General features: G+C 39.8%; 4 protein-coding genes across 10 annotated transcripts in view; all 4 read right to left on the bottom strand.

Moving 5' to 3' along the window:
- Nucleotides 1-1,759: 1,759 nt before the first annotated feature.
- Nucleotides 1,760-6,950, bottom strand: LOC121961130 (E3 ubiquitin-protein ligase TRIM39-like). 2 transcript variants are annotated; one of them, XM_042511003.2, is made up of 2 exons: nt 6,824-6,950; nt 1,760-5,171 (listed from the first exon to the last, which is right to left on the bottom strand). In XM_042511003.2, the coding sequence occupies exon 2, from the start codon at nt 5,167-5,169 to the stop codon at nt 3,343-3,345; it is 1,827 nt and encodes a 608-aa protein (XP_042366937.2). In that variant the 5' UTR covers nt 5,170-5,171; nt 6,824-6,950; the 3' UTR covers nt 1,760-3,342. The 2 variants fall into 2 exon arrangements, with proteins under 2 accessions (XP_042366937.2, XP_042366936.2); XM_042511002.2 differs by lacking the exon at nt 6,824-6,950 and adding an exon at nt 6,309-6,791.
- A 507-nt stretch (nt 6,951-7,457) lies between these two features.
- LOC121961129 (E3 ubiquitin-protein ligase TRIM39-like) lies at nt 7,458-11,775 on the bottom strand. The gene is made up of 2 exons (XM_042511001.2): nt 11,190-11,775; nt 7,458-10,152 (listed from the first exon to the last, which is right to left on the bottom strand). Exon 2 carries the CDS (start codon nt 10,148-10,150, stop codon nt 8,315-8,317), a length of 1,836 nt encoding a protein of 611 aa, XP_042366935.2. The 5' UTR covers nt 10,151-10,152; nt 11,190-11,775; the 3' UTR covers nt 7,458-8,314.
- Nucleotides 11,776-12,108: 333 nt separating this feature from the next.
- On the bottom strand, nt 12,109-16,110 carry LOC121961131 (E3 ubiquitin-protein ligase TRIM39-like). 2 transcript variants are annotated; one of them, XM_042511004.2, is made up of 2 exons: nt 15,907-16,110; nt 12,109-14,793 (listed from the first exon to the last, which is right to left on the bottom strand). In XM_042511004.2, exon 2 carries the CDS (start codon nt 14,789-14,791, stop codon nt 13,010-13,012), a length of 1,782 nt encoding a protein of 593 aa, XP_042366938.2. In that variant the 5' UTR covers nt 14,792-14,793; nt 15,907-16,110; the 3' UTR covers nt 12,109-13,009. The 2 variants fall into 2 exon arrangements, with proteins under 2 accessions (XP_042366938.2, XP_087928576.1); XM_088072450.1 differs by lacking the exon at nt 15,907-16,110 and adding an exon at nt 14,892-15,895.
- A 276-nt stretch (nt 16,111-16,386) lies between these two features.
- Nucleotides 16,387-26,386, bottom strand: part of LOC121961553 (ninjurin-2-like) — a 33,040-nt gene continuing 23,040 nt past the window's right edge. Inside the window, exons 2-5 of one of the 5 annotated variants that reach the window (XM_042511591.2) lie at nt 19,842-19,978; nt 19,616-19,695; nt 19,193-19,356; nt 17,675-17,864 (exon numbers count right to left, since the gene is read on the bottom strand). In XM_042511591.2, the coding sequence (XP_042367525.1) occupies nt 19,202-19,356; nt 19,616-19,695; nt 19,842-19,978 (372 nt within the window). In that variant the 3' untranslated portion in view covers nt 17,675-17,864; nt 19,193-19,201. Of the gene's footprint in view, nt 16,944-17,230; nt 17,865-18,693; nt 18,893-19,192; nt 19,357-19,615; nt 19,696-19,841; nt 19,979-26,386 lie in introns of those variants that run through there. The other 4 variants (XM_042511589.2, XM_042511592.2, XM_042511590.2 and 1 more) reach the window with 4 other exon arrangements.

Raw genomic sequence — 26,386 nt, 5'->3', positions numbered from 1 at the left:
TGCAATGTTAAAAATACTGTCAATTTATCATTTTGTCGTAATTCATATAAAAAAAAATGCGTCCTGTAAAACAATGTTATGACCATTTTCAGATTTTTTTTTAAGGTAATATTTTGTCACTATGAGGTAATTTTGTGCCCCTGTGAGATTATTTTGTGTCTTTTCTGGTTGTTTTGTGTGTTTTGGGGCTAATTTGTTTCACTATGAGGTAATTTTGTGTATTTGTGAGATTATTTCATGTCAATTTAAGATCTTTTTGTGTGATTTTGCATAACAGTTAGGTAATTTGTGTCTGTGTGATCATTTTGTGTCTTTTTTGGTTGTTTTGTCTCTTTTTTGGGTGACCTGGTGTCACTGTGAGGTAGTTTTGTTTCTCTCTGAGATCATTTTGTGTCACTCAGGGTAAATTTTGTGTTGCTTTGAAGTCATTCTGTGACTTTTTATATATTTTTGTGTCGCTTTAGCTAATTTGGTGTCTTTCTGACAATGTTGTGTCACTTTGAAATGTTTTGCACTTCCTTGTCATCTTTTTAACTTTATTTTATGTCTCTTCCTGATCGGTACATGTTAATTTGAGTGACATTTTGCAGGTAATGGCCTGAGGGCCCCCCTGACACTTTGGGCCCCTCTGGCTTGTGTCTGGTAGGTCCATGGGTTGAGGCAGCATTTAGATCCTTCATTTATGGATAGCATGCTGTAAAAATGCACCATTACAAGTAAAATGAATCCACTGAAAGTAAAAGTAGTAAAATTTACTTATAAGTATGAAAAGTAAAATTACCCCGTGCAGAAGAAAATGGCCCCTGCTATGCATTATATTACTAAATGTTTCTGACTGACCTATTCCTACACTGTGTAATCTATTATTAAATTATTTTATATGTCACATACTTACATCAGCCTTTATACATATACATACATAACCTTTTTTACGTATACTGTGTAAAATTCCTGTGTAATTTCCTGCTGTACAATATATTACCACATACTTTGCAATTATCCAATCCTATCTCATCTTGTTTTGTTTGATCTTAATGGTTTTATGCTGTGTAAGCAGCATTTCACTGTTGTTGCTGGTTTAGGTTAGGTGTAGCTAATTTTAAACTACTATATGTAATCTTGGTTGTAATGATGCACAAAATTTCAGACACTGTTACTGTTACTGTTAAATCTTCATCTTTTTTTTGGTGTTTTGCTCTTCTGTTCTTTCTGCAGCCGTGCATTGGACCTGTGGTGTGTTTACACTTCAGAGTCAGTCTGTTTGATGAGTGAATGACCTACATACAGTATCTGACCAGGGTAGGTGGCATATTTCATAGCTGGTCATCCTGGCCTTCCAGGTCTCTTTCTCTGCCTGTCTCTCTCACACACAATTACACATCATCCTAAAGAAATCTTTCCAACTAGACACACATTAACTCACTCTCTCTCACACACACACACACAGTGTCCCAGTTCCCAGGGCGCCACTCAGTCAGACAGCTGAGGTATAAATAGTCTGCTGGCTAAAGTTCCCCTTGAGAGATGAACTCCAGGAGTGGTGGACCAGCGCTCCCTTCTGAAATGTCTGCTAACCTGATCAGTTAAAACTTTTACTGATGGCTTTTATGTATTTTATCATAATAAAGAAAAACTAAATGGGCCTCCTTTTCTAAACATAACAGGAGACATTGCCCATGAGCAAGAAACAGGACACCCCAACAGAACTCAAGCAATATTATTTGAGGAAACAGATAAAAAAAGGAAAAGAAAAAAGAAGTGTTTTTTTATGAAATGCATTTTTATTAAGCTGTATAATACACATCAGATGCATTATGCATACATAACAAGCACCTGTTTATCTTTACTCATATTTTGTTCTTTAAAAAAAGCTTGCTTTTCACATAAAGTAATCGAATCATAAAGCACATTTATCATATGCACACAACCATGTGCCCAAATTCAAGAAGCCACTGATGAACAAAATAATCGACATTTAGCATAAAGAAGTTGTTAAGTAATGTCAGCTGTTAATCTGGTGCATCCCCCCACATGCTATGGGCCCAGTCAATTAACTGGTTAACTGTTTGGTCTATAAAATGAAAGAAAATCTTTAAAAAATGCCCATTAAAACTATGAAAAGCCCAAATTGACATATTAAAGTCGCTTGTTTTTCCAACTAACTGTTCAAAACAGAAAGATATTTGTTTAGTTAACTATCGTATTAGTCTCGGAAAACAAGCAAATGTGCACATTTGAGAGGCTAGAATCATTGATTATTTTTACATTTTTGCATAAAACATAAATAATAAATGAGTTATCAAAATATGAATGTCTGGAGATTAGCTAATTGATAAATCTTAAAGCTGTATCGCTTAAAAAAACAGAACATTAGTTAAACAATGGTGCCATCTCCTGTTCATATACAGGTATTGTAACATGTATGTAAATGTAGTATATGATTTACCCTCCACCTTTCTGAACCCCATCACAAAGTGTCAGCTCTAAGTGATCTAACCAGCTTTGTTCAGCTGAAATCTCTGACTTTTTTCACAACATGAGTGGAAAAACAAAAAGCTCAAAATTAAAGAGTTAAGGAGTAATGCCAGTTCCCCACCACTAACTGGGGAACACTGATTTTAGGCTCTAGCAAACATTAGCTACATAAGCTGCGACACAGCTGCTCCTGTGAATCTCTGGCTACGGTTAAACTGGAAGGCTATACTATTAGCAACACTTTCTCTCCATCTTGTGTTTTATTTCGTTTAATGTCACTCTCTTTATTTATGAAAAGTCAGTCTGCATTTTTTGGGGGGTTGCTCTACAGTGTAGGCAGTCATTGCCAATGCCAGAATACAACTTTTTCTGCAACACTGAATGACACTGAATCAGGCTTTCACTGAAGGGTGCATGTGCATCTGTATTTGTAGAACAGCCAATAGGAACGTCCTCTCTCTTAAACGACCTGTGATTGGCACAAGACACCCATGAAAAGCCAGTTGTTTTAAAACCTGAGAAAACAGACAAAAGTCTGCTTTTCTCCTAGTCCACTTGATTTACAATATCGCTGCTCTCCAAAACTGCTATTTTTCAGGAATTAGTAAAAACTGCTATTTTTTTTTCAAATGATTCAACAGAGATATGAAGTTTAGTCACAGCCTTTTCTAAATACATTTAATTGGTTGAGAAATGTTAAAAACCCTTTGATAGACGTAGAGGACGACCAATAAAATTAATTTATGAAAAAAAATGAAAATAGTGCAATTTGGAGATATTTGGAGTTAGTGCCTGACAACAATGATATGAGCAGTTTGTATTTTAAGTTTGCCCAATGACACAGAACTACAACTGCCTACCGAAGCATTAAGTCTCGCAGGCTACAGGAGTGATTTCGAGCATGTTGTTGGGATCTTCTTCAAAGAAACCAAAAACAGGGTGAAGCTTCGGTCTGTTATTGAAGGTAGTGCCTGTCATGAAATACAAAAAAGCTGTCATTGTTGGCACGTTCTGAATGAAGGCACATTGTGTGTAGGAGTAGATCAGAGTCCTGGCGTCCACGTCAAAGAAGGAGATCTCTCCCTTGTCATAATCGACAAACACACCAACTGTCTGGGGCCTTTGCTTCAGGTTCAAGAGAGACGACCTATCAGAGTTAGCAAAACATTCCTCCTGGAAGTCATTGTACAGTCCACAAAGTGTCCAGCCTCCGTCTTCAAGGGTGGGAATGGACCTCTTCTTCCTGTTAACGGGCTCTTTGACCACTCCCAATACCCAACTTTTACTCCCACTGACTCGAACCTGATAGTAGAACTTGCCTGAGGAAAAACCCTCTTTTCCAAGGACAAAGGGTTGATTTTCGGATCTTGCCCCCAGTAAATTACTAAAAAAAAACAGCAGGCCTTCACCATATCTCAGTTGTTTTCCATCCTTAGACACCATGAATTTGGAATGGAGCATGTTGGTGTCCAGAGTCACATCCACAGCGTAACACTGCTGGATCATCATCAGTTTGTCCTGAGGTGGCGTCCACACTTCTTCAACAAACTCGTCTGTCATCAGTTCTTCAGCTGCATCACGCTGTTCAGCGGCCTCACAACCATCAGATAACCTGACCTCATGAATAAGCATCTCCATCTCATTGCTGAGCGTCTTTTCCATCTGAGCCACTGCTTTTTTAACCGTCCCTACATAACTCTGCTGACTGATGGCAGTGAGGTCTGGTGTAAATGTAGGGGAGGAGCGGGACAGACATTCGAATAGACCCTCAATGTGTGACAGAGACGGCCAGCTCTGCAAGAGGCAGAGATGATCCTCTGATTGTAAAAGTTGCTCCATTTCAGATCTTCTCCTCCTCAACTCTGCGACTTCTTGCTCCAGCTGTGTCAGCTGATCTTCAGCCTCTTCCTGTGCTGCTCTCTGCTTCTCCTGGATCACCTCAATCAGCTCAGCCTGGCCTCTCTGCAGGGAGACCACCAGAGCAGTGAAAACCTCCGAAATGTCTGCTATCTCCTTCTCTGACCTTCTTTTGCTTTGTTCAACCGCGTACTTGATTTCCTTAATACTCCTGGATTTTGAGTTTTCCATCACTTTTATCTCTGACATCACATAGTCCACCCCAGCTTTCCTCTCTCTGGACGCTTGCTCCAATGCAACAGCTTCATGTGTTGCATGTTCCTCTTTTAAGCACATGGAACAAATACACTTCTGGTCAAAGTTACAGAAGAACTCAAGCGTCTTGTCGTGCTTCTTACACACCCTGTCCTCCAGGTTTGACACAGGGTCGATCAGCTGGTGCTTCTTAAGGTTTGTGACTCTCTGATGAGGCTCCAGGTGAGTCTGGCAGTACGAGGCCAAACACACCAGGCACGTCTTCTGGGCTTTGAGCTTCGGCTCAAGGCAGATGTCACAGGGCACCTCCCCTGGTTTGGCGAGGATGTCATCGCCCCCCCTCACCCTCATGTTGTTGAAATGCTCCACCATATCTCTGAACTCTGTGTTGACCTGAAGCTGTGGTCTCTTGTGGAACTTCTTCTTACAGAGGGGACACTGGATCAGGTCTGTGCTGGCCCAGTACCCTGTGATACAGGACTTGCAGTAGTTGTGTCCACATGGAGTCGTGACGGGTTCAGTGAACGCATCCAGACAGATTGAACACAGGAACTGCTCTTCATATAGGAAGCTGCTGGCCATGTCTGCACAAGAGAGAAGGATCTGATGATTCGGAGTGCATTCCTGTAAAGGTTTTATAATGGAGCCCTAAAACTGTTGACTATTCAGATGTAAAAATAATAAATGTGAAATACTTTGTTCATTTGTGATCTCTTCAATGTTACAAACACTAACATGAGACTCATTATCAAGACTAAAACTTGTGTTTTCATGTTAAAGTAGCCTATGTTAAGCACGTATGAAATCAAATGGCCCCACAAAGTTATTCACATTATTAAACATACATAAAACTACATTTTCCATTACACCATGTCCATTAGAGGTGTTGCAAAATGCTGGTATTGAGGATAGCCATAATATTTAAAAAGTAAATATTGATGTCATGTTAATATTTCAGACATGGTAATACTAGCATATTGGTCTCCACTTTAATTTCATTTTTTTGCCTGTATATTAATGTATTAATTGTACTGTAGTACTTTAAACTGAGTAATCCTACACTTCCTGTTTTAATTCTAAAAGCCTAACCAGAGACGAGCCTTGGATACAAACCTGTATGTATTGCATTTATTTTGTATTTCATACCCAAAGCAATGTTTTATGCATTCGTCCTTGTCAAATAAACAAGTAAACAAATAAATGATAAAACTAGTAAAACTTTCATCTTTGCGTCTTTCTGTTCTCGCTTCGTCTCCCTCCCCAAACACCATCTTATTGTCTTTTTACCATCAATTAAATGCTATTGCTCTTTTTGTTCATCTTGTGATAGGTTATGATACAAAACCACTTCCTTACTTTCATATTTTGAAGGTAATTCATTTGGCAAAAAACAACCAAAGCACACAATAACAGGGTTAAAGGTGATTCTGGCTAATGGCATTAATATTGTAATTATTATAATTATTTCCACCCACCCCCTGCTTTTTATGAAATATTAATTTCACACATTTTCTATTATATGCTATATTTATGATTTAAAGTGTCATTTTAAAACTACAACTTTAATCAGTGCACTTAAACAATGGTAAACCAGGAGGTACATAACTGATCCTTCCTCTGTCCCTCCTGAGGATGTGGATCAAACCCTTTTTATCTTATTTTATTGAAAAAAACAACATATATGGCTTTCATAAGGAAAACTTGATTTATTTTTTACTCACCTGGTCCTTCTGCACCTGCGTCTGTCCTCAAACCTAACCACTGAAGTGGGATCTATGCATTAACAGGGGGAAACGCACTTCCATACAACATCTGGACCCCTTCCTCAAATATTTATAGTGTAGCATATAAGATTATTTTAGGAAAAATAGTCCCTCGAAAGTGAAGAAGTCTGAAGTGTAAAGACAGACTCGTGGTCATATCACACTCCCGGTTTAATCACTAAAAATAGTCCCTCTGAATTGGCGAATGCGCCAGTGACGAAGGGGAAATAAAAGCTGCGGTGGCACTTTAAGAAAACGCCCTTTGAGCTCACATGAATGTGAAACAGAGGAATAAAAATCACATTATTTGTATTTAAACGGGTAAATACATTAACTAGCTACAGGAGATCCTGCCCCTGCCAAACACAGCCTCGGGTTAGCTCTGCAAACTCACTCTGTGCGCTATATTTCCTCTGAGCACAAAGACACTTTTGACGACGTTATAAAACTTAAATTAAACATTTAAACGTTACCTGCCGAGTGGTCAGTGTTGTCTGCATAAACAGTGAAAACCGACAGCGAGTTCACTTCAGGTTGCGGGCTAGTTTCATTTCTTGGGAAAGAGTGGTTACAGGATGTAGATATGAGTCGATGCTCCGCCCCCCGACAGTCGCTATTGGTTAATCCCATAGTAAAAACTATATTCCAATTTTCTATATTTTACATTTTTGCTTTTAAAGCTAGTAATTATTATTTATCGAATAAACTGAAAGAAAATGTATTTTACACGATTAAAAAACATTTTAAAGCTATTCAGTTGTGTAATCATAAAAATTAAATGGTTTTAACATGTACAAGTGTTCGGGTGAAAGAGAAATCAAATGTTAAGGTCAAGAATGAAGCTAAACAGTCCACTGTATGTATGAGCTATGGTGTCTGTGTACATATAATTTGCAGTGATGTTAAGTTTTGAAATGTCCCTGCTAACCTGATCTGTGAAAACTTTAACAGGTAGCTTTTATGTATTTTATCACAACAAAGGAAGACTCATAGAAACCCCTCTTTTCTAATAATGACAGGACACATTGCCCATGAGCAAGGCGCTTAACACTCAGTCTGAGCTTAATCAGTGTAAACCCAATCTGAGGAATCTGCAAAAGAACAACCAAAGATCTACAAAGTTTATTTTTAAGAAACTCACTTTTATACATTTTTATAAAGCATGATATGTAATACATAGCGAGATGTATAGTGTGTCTGGGTTTAAAGCTCATTTATCAGATATGTTTGAGACAAGCATTTCATATGTCTTGGCCTCTGAAGACAGCTTACTAAAAAAAAAAAAAACAAACGTGCACATATAGACTCTGTAGTCAATTCTCGTAATGTCATCTGCAAATTTGGTGCGTCCCCATAGACTATAAGCCAGGTCAATAAGGTAATTGTTTGGTATGTAAAATGAAAATCTTGGGGGGAAAAAGGCCATTGCTCTTGTGAAAACCCCAAATTAACATATTGACATTGCTTGTTTTGTCCAACCAACAGTTAAAAACTGAAATATATTTAGTTTACAATAATATAAGTGTGAGAAAACAAGCCAATATTTACATTTGAGAGGCTATAACCAACAATATTGGGCATTCTTGCATGGAATGAATCAATAATATAAATATCTTTAAAGACTGATTTATATTCAGTAATCTATGAATCTATACATCCATCGCATGTTTGAAAATGCCAAAAATTAAATTGGGTTCACTCTGATGCCATTGTCCACTGCAACAGTAGTGTCTCTGAGAAACAGACCAGGACACTGATTAAGCAATAGTGCCATCTCCTGGTCTTATCAAGGTATTGCGACATGTATTTAAATAAAGTGCATGACTGATCTATCCTGAAATAAATCTCACCACCAGCTGTCAGATTGATGTGATTTTACAGCTAAGAATTATACCAATGACTACATATTACAGAGTTATAGTCCTTTTGTCATGTGATACTACTACCACTACCTTTAGTTAGAGTTATTTGAAGTATGTGGCACTTTGTTCAGCTACAGGAGTGATTTTGAGAATGTTGCCAGGATCATCTTTAAGGAAACCAAAAACAGGGTAGAGCTTTTGCCTGCCGCTCAATGATGCCCCAGCCATAGAATAAAGGAAAGCTGTTAATGCTGGTGGGGTCTCAATGAAGCCACATCCTGTATAGGAGTGGATTAAAATCCTGTTGTCCACATCATAGAAGGAGACCTCTCCCTTCTCATAGTCAACAAACACACCAACTGTCTGGGGCCTTTGCCACAGAAACGCAGGATCAGAGTTATTACTATAAGCAAAACATGTCTCCTGGAATTGGTTGTAGAATCCATGAAGTGTCCAACCTCCACCCTCTGGGGTGGGAAGGACATTAGTGTCCCAGTTAATGGGGTCTTTCACCACTCCCAACAGCCAACTGTTACTCTCATTGACCTGAACCTCATAGTAGAACCTGCCTGAGGAAAACCCCTCTTTCCCAAAGATGAGGGATCGACTCTGGTCTGTCCTCAAAAAAGCAGGTAAAAATCGTGGACCTTCGGAAGATCTCAGTTGTTTTCCATCATCAGATACTATGAAATTGTGATGGGCTGTCTTGGTGTCCAGAGTCACATCCACAGCGCAACACTGCTGGATCATCATCAGTTTGTCCTGAGGTGGCGTCCACACTTCTTCAACAAACTCGTCTGTCATCAGTTCTTCAGCTGCATCACGCTGTTCAGCGGCCTCACAACCATCAGATAACCTGACCTCATGAATAAGCATCTCCATCTCATTGCTGAGCGTCTTTTCCATCTGAGCCACTGCTTTTTTAACCGTCCCTACATAACTCTGCTGACTGATGGCAGTGAGGTCTGGTGTAAATGTAGGGGAGGAGCGGGACAGAGGTTCGAATAGACCCTCAATGTGTGACAGAGACGGCCAGCTCTGCAAGAAGCAGAGATGATCCTCTGATTGTAAAAGTTGCTCCATTTCAGATCTTCTCCTCCTCAACTCTGCGACTTCTTGCTCTAGCTGTGTCAGCTGATCTTCAGCCTCTTCCTGTGCTGCTCTCTGCTTCTCCTGGATCACCTCAATCAGCTCAGCCTGGCCTCTCTGCAGGGAGACCACCAGAGCAGTGAAAACCTCCGAAATGTCTGCTATCTCCTTCTCTGACCTTCTTTTGCTTTGTTCAACCGCGTACTTGATTTCCTTAATACTCCTGGATTTTGAGTTTTCCATCACTTTTATCTCTGATGTCCCCAAATCCACCTGGGCTTTCCTTTTTTTGAATGCTTGCTCTAACAGGACAGATTCATGTGTTGCATGTTCCTCTTTCAAACATATGGAACAAATACACTTCTGGTCAAAGTTACAGAAGAACTCAAGCGTCTTGTCGTGCTTCTTACACACCCTGTCCTCCAGGTTTGACACAGGGTCGATCAGCTGGTGCTTCTTAAGGTTTGTGACTCTCTGATGAGGCTCCAGGTGAGTCTGGCAGTACGAGGCCAAGCACACCAGGCACGTCTTCTGGGCTGTGAGCTTCGGCTCAAGGCAGATGTCACAGGGCACCTCCCCTGGTTTGGCGAGGATGTCATCGCCCCCCCTCACCCTCATGTTGTTGAAATGCTCCACCATATCTCTGAACTCTGTGTTGACCTGAAGCTGTGGTCTCCTGCGGAACGTCTTCTTACAGAGGGGACACTGGATCTGGTCTGTGCTGGTCCAGTACCCTGTGATACAGGACTTGCAGTAGTTGTGTCCACATGGAGTCGTGACGGGTTCAGTGAACGCATCCAGACAGATTGAACACAGGAGCTGCTCTTCATATAGGAAGCTGCTGGCCATGTCTGCACAAGATACATAAACCAAACCAACCAAATATATCAAGAAGGTAACACACATTTTCGACTGTTTATGTTCTCAGAGGTTGATTTCAAGTGGTACTTGTTGATGGTGATTATAATTCTTATTGCCTCTGTCTGTCTAAAAACTGCCTTTTGTAGCTAATAACTTTCAACACAAAATACAGATCAGAGCATAAATGCAGCAGGTTGTGCAGGGGTCCTGCTTTAAATGCTGCTGTAGATATTCTGTTGGAGCCAGTGTGTAATAGTTTGCCACCAAAATACCTTCTCATATTGTGTTGTTGGCAGATTTATTTTTCATAAGTTTAAGTCTTTTTTGAACTCTACCAAACCAGTTTCTAACAATTTTAGTCGTTTTTGTAACAATGAGCTTTACTTTGAAATATTTTTTTGTTGTACTGTATTTCTTTTCTCAATAGCTGATGGTAGAGAGATAAAAGGACATGGGATTCAAAGAGTTAATCTTTTCAGGCTCACCCATTTTCTCTGATAAAAAAAATAATAAAGGAAGAAGTTTCTGTGGAAAATCAACAACTGAAATGACTGCAGTCTGTGAGATTTAATTGGCACTGCAGGACAATGTCTAACTTCAGTGTGAAGAAGCCTAAATAATTGTTTCAGGATGGATTATTCCTCTTCAAATAATGACAGTGAAGAAGTCCAAACTATATAAATACTTTGGTTCTTCCATTTAGATTGTCAATACACAAGTTCTGGGATTTGTAACATACGCTGTAACCCCTCTTACACTTGAAGAAAACAATATTAAGGAGATCCTGCGGCACCAAACACAGCCCTGATAGTTCAGCATCGGGATCTATGGTAGCCTATAGTAACCGTATCGTCATTGTGGTACTTTTCATCTGGACGCAGGATGTTAGATTCTTTGGAGATATTTTAGCTCAAAGTATTTGCCAACTCAGTTTTATAGCCTACCCTGCTTTAATAACAGAGAACCATGAAATGTCTTTGTACATTTCAGTAAGATCAAAAAGGTAATACGAACGCTTGAACTTTACCTGCCGAGATGTTTGTGCTTTCTGTGGATAATAACAGTCGGGGAAAATCTCCTTTTAGGCTCGCAGTTTCTTTTCTTGGGAATGACACATGATCCCTCCCTTTCCCCCCCTCCTCTTCCTGGAAAAAGTTACTGAGGCTGACTTTTACAGCACTGAGCTTTTCCTTTAGACTTTTTCCACCCAAAAAAAATTGTGTCACAACAAACAGCCAGCAATACAAGCCCAGGCAACTTCAACAAGCATATTTTAAAAAGAAATTCAGCCACTATACAGTCCAGAAAATGTTTTGACAAAGATTATCCCAAATTGAGGGCAGGAGTTTGTGCACAAATAAAAAGTTACATGTTCAAAAATGGCAAAAAAAAAACAAAAAACAAGCATGTTCTTACTGCTTTAGCTTCTAAAGACTTCCTTTATGTGTCAGACATTTTCTTCAGAGATTATGTCAAAACTGATGTTGGCCAATTCACTTTAATTGTAGGGCTGCACATTTGCCCTTGCACTGACATAATAACCATTATTATTAATAATAATATACTGTTTTGTATTACCTGAGAGATAACGCTCCCCATATTTTATCTATTTGCTGTAAAGTTATTAAACATGGAGTTATAAGCACTCCATCCTCATGGTAATAGGCCAAGCCAAAAATAAACTTTCTTCATTTCACTGAATAAAAAACTAGATATTCAGACTCATAATATTAAAAATTATTCTATTTGTGGATTTGACTAGTTGTAGTAGTTCATGTAAGAAATGCTCTTTTATTCAACAGTATAAAACATATCAGATGTGTAGTTCTTACATAACAAACACCTGCTTCTGAAGCTCGTGTGACAGATATGTTTTGGCACAGCGTGCCGGATGACTCGGCCTTCAAAAAAAGCTTGCTTTAAAGAAAATAGTGGAATGTGGATGCTGTAGTCAATGGGTTTTACTTAGTCATCAAAACATAAAAGGATACACATCATGTGCTATCAATTGTACACTTAAATCGAATACTTAAACTGAAAGAATTAACGATAAACAAAATTTTTGCATGAAGAAGTTGTTCTGTAATCACAATTAAAAAAATAGATATAAGTTTTTTACATCCCCACTGACTATGTAGGCTCAGATGATTAGGTAATTATCAGATTTGACCTTAAAATTGCAGAGGACCTTGAAAGATGTCTATAACAATTCCACAAAGGCCAAATTCAGATATTGAAGTTTTAATTTTTTTGTCCAGTCAACAGTTCAAAACCAAAAGATATTTCGTTAACTATCAAAAAAACACAAGAAAATAAGCAAACGCTGACATGTGAGAAGCTAGAAACAGCCACTTTGGGGCATTTTTGAATTAAAAAGTGTCTTAAATGTTTACTCTTATCAAAAATCATTATAACGTTAAATTTCAATAGATTGACTAATCAATAAGTGTTGAACCATACATCAAAAGCTTTTTTGACAGTGCCAAAGAAAAAAATTGGGTTTTTATGATGGTACTATTCACCCCGTTGTTTCCTCCGAGCCTCTCTGAGAAACAGACCGGATCCTTCGTTAAACAATGGTGCCATCTCATAGTCATATTTAGGTATTGCAAATGTATGTTAATATATGACTGATGTGCCTTCTGCTTTTGTCCCCAATTTGAAATGAACCTCACCACCATTACCTTCTTCAGTTAAAATCTCTATGACTGGAAAAACAAAAGGCTAAGAATGAATTCAAAGACTATATTACACTGAGTATTGGTCCTTTTGTATTTGTCTGATGTTACTACTATTACCCTCAGGTAGGTTAATCTACTCTGATGTATGTGGCACTTGTTGCTCAGGTTACAGGAGTGTGATTTCAAGCATGTTGTCAGAATTATCTTCAAAGATACCAAAAAAAGGGTATAGCTTCTGTCTGCCACTGACGGATGTACCTGCCAGATAATAGAGAAAAGCCTTTAAAGCTGGTACATTCTCAATAAAGGAACATCCTGTGTAGGAGTAGATCAGAGTCCTGGTGTCCACGTCATAGAAGGAGACCTCTCCCTTCTCATAATCTACAAACACACCAACTGTCTGGGGCCTTTGACTCAGGGACAAAGGAGCAGAGAATGTAGAATTAGCAAAACATTTCTCTTCAATGTCGTTGTAGATTGCACCAACTGTCCAACCTCCATCGGCTGGGGTAGGATACCAGAACAACTCCCTGTTTACGGACTCTTTGACCACTCCCAACAGCCATCCTTTACTTCCACTGACCCGAACCTCATAATAAAACCTGCCTGAGGAAAACCCCTCTTTCCCAAGAATGAGGGTATGGTGTTGAAATCTTCTCCCAAATAAGGTAGTAAGAGATGGTTGACCTTCATGAAATCTCAGTTGTTTCCCATTCTCAGACACCATGAGTCTTGGATGGGCTGTGTAGGCGTCAAGAGTCACATTCACCGCATTACACTGCTGGATCATCATCAGTTTGTCCTGAGGCGGAGTCCACACTTCTACTTTGGGCCATTCATCGGCCTCACATCCATCAGATGACCTGACCTCCTCAATAAGCCTCTCCATCTCCTTACTGAGCATCTTTTCCATCTGAGCCACTGCTTTTTTCACCGTCCCCACATAATTCTGCTGACTGATGGCAGAGAGCTCAATTAGCTGGGGGGACTGGGTCAGGGCATCATATACGATGGTGTTCACTGGAAAGAAAAGGGATGGACAGCTCTGAAGGAAGAGGAGGTGGTCCTCTGTTTGTAAATGCTTCTCCATTTCGGACCTTCTTCTTCTCAACTCTGCGATTTCTTGCTCCAGCTGTGTCACGCAGTCTTCAGCCTCCTTTTCTGTTGCTTTCTGCTTCTCCTGGATCACTTCAATCAGCTTAGCACGCCTGCTTATCAGAGGGACCACTAGAGCGGTGAAAACGTCAACAATGACTGCTATCTCTTCCTTTGATTCTTTGTTGCTGCGTTCAACCGCGTGCTTGATTGCCTTAATATTCTCAGATTTAGCGTTTTCCGTCATTTTTATGTGTGATATCACATAGTCTAGCTGGCATTTCTTATCTTTGAACACTTGCTCTAACGGGGCGGTACCATGCATTGCATGTTCCTCTTTTAAGCACGTGGAACAAACACACATCTGGTCAAAGTGACAGAAGAACTCAAGCGTCTTGTCGTGCTTCTTACACACCCTGTCCTCCAGGTTTGAGGGGTCGATCAGCTGGTGCTTCTTAAGGTTTGTGACTCTCTGATGAGGCTCCAGGTGAGTCTGGCAGTATGAGGCCAAACACACCAGGCACGTCTTCTGGGCTTTGAGCTTCGGCTCAAGGCAGATGTCACAGGGCACCTCCCCTGGTTTGGCGAGGATGTCATCGCCCCCCCTCACCCTCATGTTGTTGAAATGCTCCACCATATCTCTGAACTCTGTGTTGACCTGAAGCTGTGGTCTCCTGCGGAACTTCTTCTTACAGAGGGGACACTGGATCAGGTCTGTCCTGGTCCAGTACCCTGTGATACAGGACTTGCAGTAGTTGTGTCCACATGGAGTCGTGACGGGTTCAGTGAACGCATCCAGACAGATTGAACACAGGAGCTGCTCTTCATATAGGAAGCTGCTGGCTGAGGCCATGTCTGCATGAGCAGAAAGAATCTGATTATTATGATTTTCACATTCAAACCACCCAAAATACAAATCAAGCAGGTAAATTACATTTTTGACAACCGTTTACCTGTCTAGGAGGTTGATTTTCATGTGGTCCTTGCTTTTGGTGTTTATAGTTCTGTAAACCTGCCTTTTATAGATAACATCATATGCAACATGCAGGTCAGACCATGAAGGCAATATGTTTCCTTTACTTTGACACCAGCATTTTATGTCTTGATGAGCTTCCTCATTTTTCATCTTAAGAAAATTAACGACTAAATTAGGTGTAGTCTATTAGATTTAATTGCCATTTCATGACAATGCATTTTTTTCCAGCCTGTTCTCATTCTCATGGCGTCAAATACTGCCACTTTGTCACACCCCTGAGCATGTGACATCAGCACCAAAGGCACTATTTAGCACTGGACAGTTTACTCCAATGTAAACCCATCTGCACCAATACTTAATGCTAACAGCAAATGACATAGTATACGGAGTGAGAAAGTCTGGGGAAGGGGAACTGGACGGATCAAACAAAACCAGACTTTCATCAGAGACACCATCTTGCCCAATCTAACATCAAAGGTTAATATTTAAACGCAATGTTACGCAACTGATGAGACGAAAATGCCACGTTATGTTACCAATATGAGTATCCCAGGATTCATTTTTCCTCTTTCAATGGTGAAAGGGAACAAGTTCAAAGTGCATAAAAAAACTTATGACTATGTTCAAACAAACACTCCCAGTTTGAACAGTAAAACAAAAGCTTAGGGAATTGTAACACATGCAGGCAAAGTGTTACCGTGGAGATAGTCCCTGCAGTGACACTTGAGGAAAACAACATTTGAACTCAACAGCACATGTTAACAATATGCACGCAAAATAGGAATTAGAAATCATTACTTGACCTGATTAAATACAAGAAATACCAGACATGCTGCCATTGTCAAACACAACCCGAATAGCGTAGCTTTGGGATCTATGATAGCCACTAGTAACCTCATCATTATTGCAGTATTTTCTTTTAACTGTACACGAGGTGTTAGATTAGTTTAAGATGACTTTAAAATCAACATATCAGAGCATGTGAACTTTACCTGCAGAGAAGTCTGTGTTGCCTGTGGAAAGCTACTGATGTGTCAGAGGGAGCTTAACTTGCGTTTACTTTCATTTCCTCGGAAATGCTGCTTACTGAAACTACCAGTAACTCCAGTTCTATGTGCCAAATAATGGGCGTCCCTATTGGTTGACATCACCAAGGCTTCGGCTTTCATATTTGCTCTCACTGTCCAATCAGGAAGTAGCAACCAAACACTTTAAAAAGCACATCTAATCCATTTGCCTGAAATACTTTACAGTATTGTATTATCTGATAGACACCTATCTCTACTTTTTCTTTATTTACTGTAAAGTCATCAGCACTCCATTAAAGAAAACTTTGTTTTTTTCACATGCCTTCATGCATGAATGAAGAAACGTTGCATGATTTTATAAAGTTCCAAATATTCAGAACAATACTGTTATAATACTTCATGTTAATTTTAATGTACATTTTATTTGTAATAGTTTGCTGAGGTGAGCCCTTGTTAGATGAGGCTAATGTTAGACGGCATTACTTAATTAAACTTAAAAAGGACGGTATACAGTATTGTTGAAAGTCTATCCCATCCACATTACATTTTAACATATATGGCGTGTGCACATGGCTTTCAAAAGCAAACGTGTGAATACACTGAAAGAAAAGTGTATTTTACACAATTTTTGTTGTTATTAATTGGAAATTATGAAGTTATGTAGTCATAAAATACGCTAGTATTAATATGTAAGACATGTACAGATTTTACACAAAGACTTCAAATGGAAAATGTTCACTGCACATTTGTATGTGTGCATGTTATATGAGCTATGATGAGTGTGTCTGTGTGGTAGTGCAGTCTAAAGGTACAGTGGTCTACAGAAGTGTGTGTATGTCAGTGAAAGCGCATCATGAGCCATGGGAAGTGTCCAGTGCGCTGCATGCCGAAGGTACTGATGAAGAAGTTGAGGATTGTGGTAATGAAGACTATGGCGGTTGTTACGTTGTTCAGGTAATCCAGACGTTTCTGCAGAGCGGAGTTATTCAGGTCCCGACGGCCTGTGACACACACATACACACACATAAACAGTAGAGAAAGACTGGGTTCAAACTACACTTGGCTCTGACACACGGAGACAGTTTTTTAGTTTAACCTATGTGCACTTTACCTTTTCCTTGACACACAGACATCTTCACATCCATGCACTTGCCCACACACACTACCACCTGTCATATTATTATCACATGCATCCTTATTACTGTGCATTCACTTTCACTCCAGCAGACCATAGTCAGACACCAACCAACCAAATCTGAGTAAAAAACACAGCAAGAAAAGCATAGCCTTCGGTTAAATTACGACATTTATTTAGCTTTTTGGAGAAAGTAAATGTACAAATTCTAAGGATATCTCTTATTTATATTACCCTGATTTTCTTATTTTTTTGGTAAACCTCAAAATCATTTTTCCAATTCAAAAAAGTTTTTTTTTTAAAGAAATTGTATTAAAAAAGCTTTTATAACTTCAAGCAAGGGAGAGAATGTGTAAAGTGAATGAAATAATCAGAATGGAATGCATGCAGAATTTTGCACAAGTAAGTTGTTTCAACAAATAAAATAATGCATATTTACAAAGATATTCAGTTGGTTAAGATGAAAATATTTTAGTTGGATTACAGTGTGATTTTTTTCTAAAAAGCCAGAATAATAAATATTTCATGTTTGAAAAAATGCAAGTATGTGTGCATGTACGTGAATTGTCAGCACTGAATTTCACCTTTTATGTTTAAGTGTGTGTGTGTGTGTGTGTGTGTCAGAAGTGAAGTCGAGCCAGCAGCCAGCGGAAGAAGCCAGTCCTCTTGGATCCGAAGAAGCTGACGAAGAAGTTAACCACCGTGGTGACAAAGATGACGCCTGTAGCAAGGTTGTTCAGGTAGTCGAGTCGTTTCTGATTGGACACCACGTTCAGGTCCCTACGGGCTACAACACACACACACACACACACACGGACAGACACACAAACACACAGTTTCAAACACTTCAAACATTCACCCGTACACATTCATACATTTGATGCATGCATATTCACACATACATACACTCAAAAGTTACCCCATAGCAAACATACAGTAATGCACCCATACAAACTGCAATACAAATCACTCGTCCTCCAGCCTATGTATTGTTTTAAGCGACATTTTGATTGTCTTATGGTAACAAAAGTTGCTGTTTGTATGAAAACTTGAAACATTTCAGTAAAGTCTCAAATAGTCGTACGGATAAGTAGCATGCCTCAGCAGATAAAGAGCATATTGTAATGTTTTATCTAAAATGCAAGTACTGAGCGTACGGCTGGATAAATGAGACTTGCATTATACTGCACAAGTCGTGTGAGTTTGCCAACGGATGTTTGGATATAGTTTTGCTGTTGTTAAACACGGCTTACTTCAGTTAGTTAAGACTGATTGCCTTTTATGGATTCCTGGTTCAGCATGAAGGCATGCAAGAAAAACAAAGTTCTCTTCACAAATTTGAGGTGATGCACAGAAACTAACTGATCATTTTGTGGGTGAAGTATTCTTTAAAGCCTGAATGCTGAGGCAAATTCTCAGCGTGAATGTGTGTATATTTATCAATTAAAATTTAAAGCTTTGACAATTTATTAAACTACTGTGCATGAGTGTCTGTGTATGTAGGATTTCAAATATCTGTGTTTGGCACCATCTGGTGGTTGTTTTAAAAATGACAGTGTGGCAAACAAACGCATGTTTAACATGCACGTTTATGTTACATTTTTGAATGCACGCACAGTGTGTGAATGTGGCTGCGGAGGGTTTGTCACAGAATGAAACGCTGAAGCAGCCATCGAAGGAGGCAGCTGCGTTGTGTGCCGAAGGCGGCTTTGATGATGTTGACGATGAGGGTGAGGAAGATGATGCCGGTGGTCAGATTGTTCAGGAAGTTTAACAACCGTTGATAAGAGGCGAGGAGGGTCAGCTCACAACGAGCTGCGCACGCACAGACACACACGGACACACAGACACACACACACACACACACACACCAAGTACACAGACAGATACAGACAGACAGACAGACAGACACACACACATATCTGGTTGGTCCCTTGGCCCCGTCCATTCACACTGAGCAAAGTCAAATAAATACAGAGTACGATAATACTGTAGTTGATTAGTACTTTAAGTAGAACAATAAGTCACACTACTCTGTGTTTCTGTGTTTACAGCATTTGGTCTTATGCTGAACGTGTTTTTCTCTGTCTTCCAAAAATTAGAATCACCCCCTACATCACAAGGTCAGAAATGCATCCTGGCAAAGAGGCCGGTGCGCTCCATCCCAAAGACGCTGATGAAGATGTTGGTGACGAAGATGAGGAAGATGATGATGGTTATGGTGTTGTTCAGGCTGTCCAGGCGCTTGTGGTTGGCCTCGTCGTTGATGTCTCGCCGAGCTGCAACAAGCACACACGTGTACATACACACAACCAAAATAACACTACGCAGAAGCGGCAGAAATGTATTCAAGAATGTTTGGTTGCCATGAATTATTTTCTGCCAAAACAGACAAGAAAGTGGCTTAACTTCAGCCTGCACTGCCTGTATTTCCACAACAAATCGATGTGTCAGTGTATTAGTGAGTTAATATGATAGTTAAAAACACAGAGGATGAATTTCTGAAGGTGGTCTAACACTGTAATGTGATTGGCTCACCAATGATGATGATAAGGACTCCAGCCACTATCTGCAGAGCCAAGGAGAAGGAGATGAGTGTCAGGACCGCAGCGTAGTACCTGAGGAGGAGAGAGAAAAATGTTGAGGCGACAGTAAATGTGATAATTCAGGAGGCAGAACTCTATACACTCTAACTATATATAATTATGTAGTTTTCTAGTGAAATCTTGCCGTTTTTTCTCTAACACACAAAAATAAACTGTACCTGTATCCAGCTCCCTGTTCGATGACAGTCTTCATGTGTGTGATGTTAGCCAGGAAGAGAGCAATGTCCAACATGCCCTCAGCTGCTGTCTTCTTAGTGGCATACAGATTCATGTTCAGATTAGAGGGTGAACCTCCCTAAAAGAGTAAGACACAGATTTCATATAACAGATTTACTTTAAGTCCTCCTCCCCATCCTTTGTAGTCATACTTTCAGCTTTCACTCTTAGCGCAAAAGACAAGTATGACCCCCCACAAATGTGAATGTAGAAAGGTGAATGCACAGCTGTGCTCATCCTGTCTCTATAATGATTTGTGTGTCTGTAAGGGCTTAATAAAATTACAATACCAGCACCAGTATCAGAGCTCTTGAATTGATACCAATAGAGTACCTTGTTTTATACACTTTTTTCTACTTTGTTTGATACTTTTTGTGTAAATGGAAGAATTCATGTAAAAACTTTGTAGCAGTAAGATTGCAGGCGTGCCATGCCTTTATGAGAACAATGGCATTTGGTCCGAACACTACGCCCCACCCATCTATACCAACACAAATTTGGACACCATGCTCCTATACATGAAGGCACAAATGGAGGAGTAATGACTAAGCAGTAGGGGTCAGGAGTATACTGGGATTTGGCCATGATCTGGAGATAACAGATGAAATGAAATGATTGCAACCACTGCCAGTGCCATAAAAAATGCCATCCAAATGTACCAAGATCTGCCCTGCATGTGAGAAACCCCTGCAACTGCAACTCTGTGGCATCCTGTCGACACTGGACATCTGACATCTGACATCAAGAGAGAAATCAGAGAATTCCAAGTAAGTGTGCTAGAGAGGAAAAACGAAACAGAAAGTGCCGGACGAAGAGAGGGAGGAGAGCTCGTATCAAGGTGAGGCTGACCCGACATGGACAGAGAGCTGTTCCTCTACCAAGCCTTCCTCTGGCTAATGTGTGGTTGTTGGGAAAATGAAGTAGATGAGATGTGATTGAGGATCACTCAGCAACGGGAAATCAGAGACTGCCCTGCACACATCTTAACAGTGACATGGTTAACCCCTAACATCAAGCTGATTAGGTTATTGCACTGGATGGGCAAACCTTGTTCAGAGCTATGAGGACACAAGACGCAAATTCAAAAAATGCACTGCAGGAATTGAATGATGCCACCAGCAGCAACATGCCCAAAGAACTAGATGGATTCTTCATATTAGCTGCTGATTTCAAACAGTTCATCCTTTAACTCCAAAGATGTAGCAGGATCAAGGACAAATGTAATTTTGTTTGTTAAACTTTGTTTAAAAAAATGACCAAGAAATCTACCTTCTACCTTCTAAAGTCTGCCCAGGAGAGGGCAGCAAAGACCAAGAATAGTATCACAAAAAATTATTCCAGGAAAAAAAAGCACAGTCTACCTGATCAGACGTGTGACCATTGTTTTATTTATTTATCATTGCAACCAAATCCAAGCCAGAATTCAGACAGTCCAAGTCAACAAGACGTTGATTTAAGCGGTCAGTACATTTTGGGATCCATCAAAAGAAAACTTTAAATAACAGAATTCTCATTGCAGTTGGTTTTCATCACACTAAATTTAGTCTCAGGAACCACTCCACATTATTCCAGCAGTGATAAGTGTTTCTTTTATTTTGGAAATGTTCTATTTTTTTCTCCTGGCTCATTTATCATGAGAGCTCTATTTATGGCGCATTTTCCAGTAGTTTGAAGTAGTTGCTTTCAGAATGATAAAGAGTTGCACTTTGTTGCACATGAGGGATTTCAGAAATCCACTGAGTGTGTATGTGTTTGTGTGTTATAGTAAATATTCCCATTTCCCCACGATTTGATAGAGGAGCAGGAAATAAAAGGTGAATAGAAATGACGGAAATGCTTTCACCAAAAAAAGAGCTGATGTGTGTGTGTGTGTGTGTGTGTGTGTGTGTGTGTGTGTGTGTGTGTGTGTGTGTGTGTGTGTGTGTGTGTGTGTTAGGAGAAAAAAATCCTTTAACATCATTACATAAAGCCTTAATTCATGACTCATAGCACATGTCAGGGACTAACATTTTCGAGATCCAATTATTACTCTGCTATAGTGCCTGGACTGCAGATGCACATATTGGATTACTTAACGCTGAGCTATAGATTAAAGCATTCTGTCCAGAAATGGATCACTTTACCCGAGGCTCTGTCAGTGTAGTTTGAATCAGTGCAGTCTGTTTTTCTTTGGGCTCCACCGAAACAGAGATGTGTTGAGGGAGGACATAGATCACATATGTAAAGCCAATCATGTGGACACTAGGGACACATTGTACTTTATGACCTCACCCTGCTGTAATGTGCTGCACTGCTCCAAAATAAACATAAAGTCGACGCTGTGTATGTACAGTAACTATTAAACGCTGCAGCTCCTTTGTGTGTGCTGCCTATTTTTATGTGGTGCTGTGTTAAAGGGACAGTTCACCCCAAAATCAAAAATACATACCGTATTTTCCCCTCACCTGTAGTGCTACTTATCAGTCTAGATTGTTTTGGTGTGAGATGCAGAGTGTTGGAGATGTCTGCTTCCTCTCCAATATAATATGGTCCTCAGCCTGTGGTGCTCAAAGCACCCAAAAAAAAAAAAAACTGAAAAACTACAGCAATGTTTTTCAAATATACTTTTTTTGAGGCTTTGAGTACCACAAGCCGAGTGCCATCTAGATCCATTATACTGGAGAGAAGGCAAACATCTCCACAGCCAATATCTCCAACACTTGCAAACTCACAACAAAACAGTTTGGACTGATAAACAGCACTACGGGTAAGACTAAAAATATGAATTTTTGTTTTGTAGATGAACTGTCCCCTTTAACTCACTTCTACACTTCTACCTCTACAAGTGTTTGTCACAGACTTGTTCATTTGAAGCATATTGAGCCCTTAATACTCAACAATGTTTTCAGTTGCCATGTGTGCACACAAGGAAGCACTGTAGTACTTGTAAAAAAGAAACATGCTTGGGACTGCACCGTGGTGCATGTAAACACAGCGTGGGCTGAGATCATGTGACTTGGTTTCTCCCTTCTTCTCCAATGCTCTTGCAAACTTGTATGTAGCTAACCAACGGGGATAACCAACAGCACCACAAAACTACCGTGCTAGTGTGTTAACATTCACTTCCCTCTCACCCACGAGCACTGGCACACTTCCTTCTGCGTGGAGCCCTTAGTTTTTGCAGGTGAACTTTGCTAACAAATATTTTTCATACACAGAGTGTTTATGAGGTCGATGGCTTATCATAACTGTGCCTTGATTTTTGGAACAAGATGTTTTAAGATGTAGGTTTCAGACCAAAAACAAACTATGCAAGAGGGAAAGTCTGTTTTATTTTTGTTTTTCTGATAACCTGCACCTTACAGTTATCCAAATGTTTACTCTCAGGGTTTAATTTGAAGTCTAAATAAGCATATTTCTGTGTGTGACAGTTTAACCTGTCCTGATACTGTGATCCTGATCAAACTAGTACACATTTGATGTATTTTGGTGCTGCAAACACTGATTTCATCCCCTGTACAGCTAGTGTTACAGTACAGTTCGATCCAGACTGGTTTATTCTCCAAGAAAGTAAGAAGCAATTCCCAGAATTTTAAGACTGTCAAAACACTATGAACACGTGTACCCGTTTTTTTAAATGTTTTTTTTCTGAGTGTGTATGAGAGACAGAGAGAGACGTAAGGAAGTGATATAAAAATGACTCTGACTGGGAGAGAGTGAGAGAAAAAGTATGTGTATATGTACTGGCCTGTTTCCATCTTTTCTCCTTTGGGGACTCCTGTGGTCACACTTTATCAACATCAGGTTTGGGCATGCCGCCAAAATACACACACACCCATACACACTCACCCACACACAGACACACACACACACACACACACACACACACACACACACACACACACACACACACACACACACACATCACAACCAAAACATTGGAATGCCCTACATACAGTTTTACAGCCCATATGTGTTCACTTAGTGTAATGCCTCTCTAAATGTACTGACTGTGCGTTTATGACGCTAAATCTGAATTCATCTTGATTTATTGAATTATTATTTTACCCTTTGTTTCACTGGACAGGTAGGAGAGGGGTAGGTCATTATTTACAGCAGTAGTGTTTGCAGGAAGTCATCAGAGGTTTACACATTTATCCTCAGAGGCTGTGAATTACCAGTTGCTGCTCCTTCGTGAATGTCCAGGGTCGACTACCTGGCTCCTCTGTTGCTTTTGACGAATGAGATTCTTTGAGTTTTCTCCTATAATTCAACACCTGCTGTCATTATTAAGGGTTAAACATACAGCTACAGCATATCGTGTCTCAGGATTCTGGCCTTACTGGATGTGGTCCAGTCATGTGGTCTCCTGCAGATTTTGGGGTTCCTCTCTTAGGATTAATGCTTAGTAGCAGCCTATAAAACTACTATTTTCATTGCTTATTCCTGAGGATTAAAATATTTAACCTACATAAAGTCAACCATGTGCACATACAATAAAAAATGAATTGTGAATAAGAAACTGCCCCCCAGCACCTGCAAACAGTTTATGGATGTAAGTATGCATCATGCGATTGGTGGGAATAATAGACATTATTTTATAGCCCACTGTTTTTAAATTTGCTGTAGTTGTGTGGTTTGAATCTGACCTACTACTGAGACAAGGATATTAATCATGAATGCATGAATTAGTATGAGCACAATAATAACTAGCATTATAAAGTATTGGAAAAAGTGAAAGTTTTATCTGGTGGCACAAGATAAAAAGTCAAAGGATCACCAAAGTTACAACAATTCATGTATGTTTTTTCTAAATTGAATGGCAATTCAGTCAGTTGGCAACATGGTCGGGGAACCAATGAATGTCTGTACAGAGTTTTGTGGCAGTTCCCCATGTAGACATCAAGATATTTCACTGGATAAGTGAAAACTTAAGTTAAGTTAAGGGATCATAAGGATATATCCTCTGGATACCATGAATGTTTGGGCCAAATTCCATGGCAATTTACACAATTGTTGTTTAGATATTTTAAGTCCTGACTAAAGAGATGAGCAGACTGATAGGCTAATCTGTAGAGACAAACCATTGACTTGGATAAAAACACAGTAACAAGTTGTATTTGCATTCACTTGTCAAGCAATTTTAATCAAACTTTCAAAATATATATCATCATCACCATCAATAGCTGGCAGTATCGGCTACACTTTATGCATGGTTGTAATCTGTTGGAAACAGAGAAGAAGTAGAGGTAATGAACTGTAATCCAAAAAAGTTACCTTGGCCATCCAACCATTCTACCTGAGAACAATGAAGAAGTGCCTTCAGCAATTTGCTTCAATTAGGCAAGTTTTAATTCCTTCTTCATGTCAGCTAGTATGAGCCAAAAATTGCACATCTGATTTTAAAGACCTCCCAGACCAAAAGTACAACAGGGAGAACCATAACTGCTCTAGCATTCACACATATGACCAATTAGTTCTGCAACCTGACCTCACCCACCGACCTACGATTTCAGGCTGGACCCGAAGCCGTAAATCCTATAACAATGCACTTGGCTGTGTTTCATGCTGCCCAGAGATGGAGACTTATTAATGCAATGATTCTAATGCACCAATAAGGTCACGGACAGTGGAAACAGTTGATTGTCAGAACTTATTCAGCAAAGACGTTTCCATATCCCATTTACCGCATCAACTCTTCTTTGACGAAGGCGAGAACCACCTCAAGCATAAAAACGTTTAGAGTTTTTATTGGACTTTGATGTCAAAATGTGTATAAAAACGCCTTTATGGAAACAATGGCTAATGTCCAGGAGCAAATATTAATTTTATACATATTATCGCTCCCTACACAGTATGGAGCAGAGATGGTAAAATGTATTTTTGTGCAGAGAAGTTTTCTTTTTTTCCTCACTGGTTTTTATGGAAATATGGTATTTATAAAGTTAACGCTTCCTAGAAATCCAGAGTCCTTGTAAAACTTCCATTTCTGCCCACACACAACACCCAAACAAACCAGCCCCAGAACGAGGGGCATACAAGAATACATCGTTCCATATGTACAGGTATTTTTATACACACAAACACAACAGCAAGTCTTTACACTTATAACTCCACATGAACACACTCACACACAGCAGACCAAATGGGAGCCCCCCCTCGACCTCACAGGAAGTGCTCCTCCCCTGGACTCCTATTGGTTGCCATAATAGCCAATGGGAGAGAAAGCCCAACTAGGAGTGGAGCTCTGGTTTTCTTTTAATATCTTGTTTAACTGTCAGTCTGTCTCTTCATCACTCTGTCTGTCTGTCTCAGTGCTCGCCTGTTTTACTGGGGTTTTTTTCCTTTGCATTTTTTCCAAGGCTCTGTCTGCCCGAAGGCATCATCTTTCTGTTTGGTTTTTATGTAACTACCATTTAGGGTGAGGGAGCAGAAATACAGATGAGGAGAAACAGATAGTAACACAAAGAAGAGGAGTCAGAAAGGAGGAAGAGAGGCAGTGACAAAG

Source organism: Plectropomus leopardus, chromosome 22 (genome assembly GCF_026936395.1).
Source record: "Plectropomus leopardus strain MGB_pleo_1.0 chromosome 22, ASM2693639v1, whole genome shotgun sequence".
NCBI classification, from domain to species: domain Eukaryota; kingdom Metazoa; phylum Chordata; class Actinopteri; order Perciformes; family Serranidae; genus Plectropomus; species Plectropomus leopardus.
The sequence above is the reverse complement of the archived record's forward strand: the minus strand, read 5'-3'. Positions and strand labels throughout refer to the sequence as shown.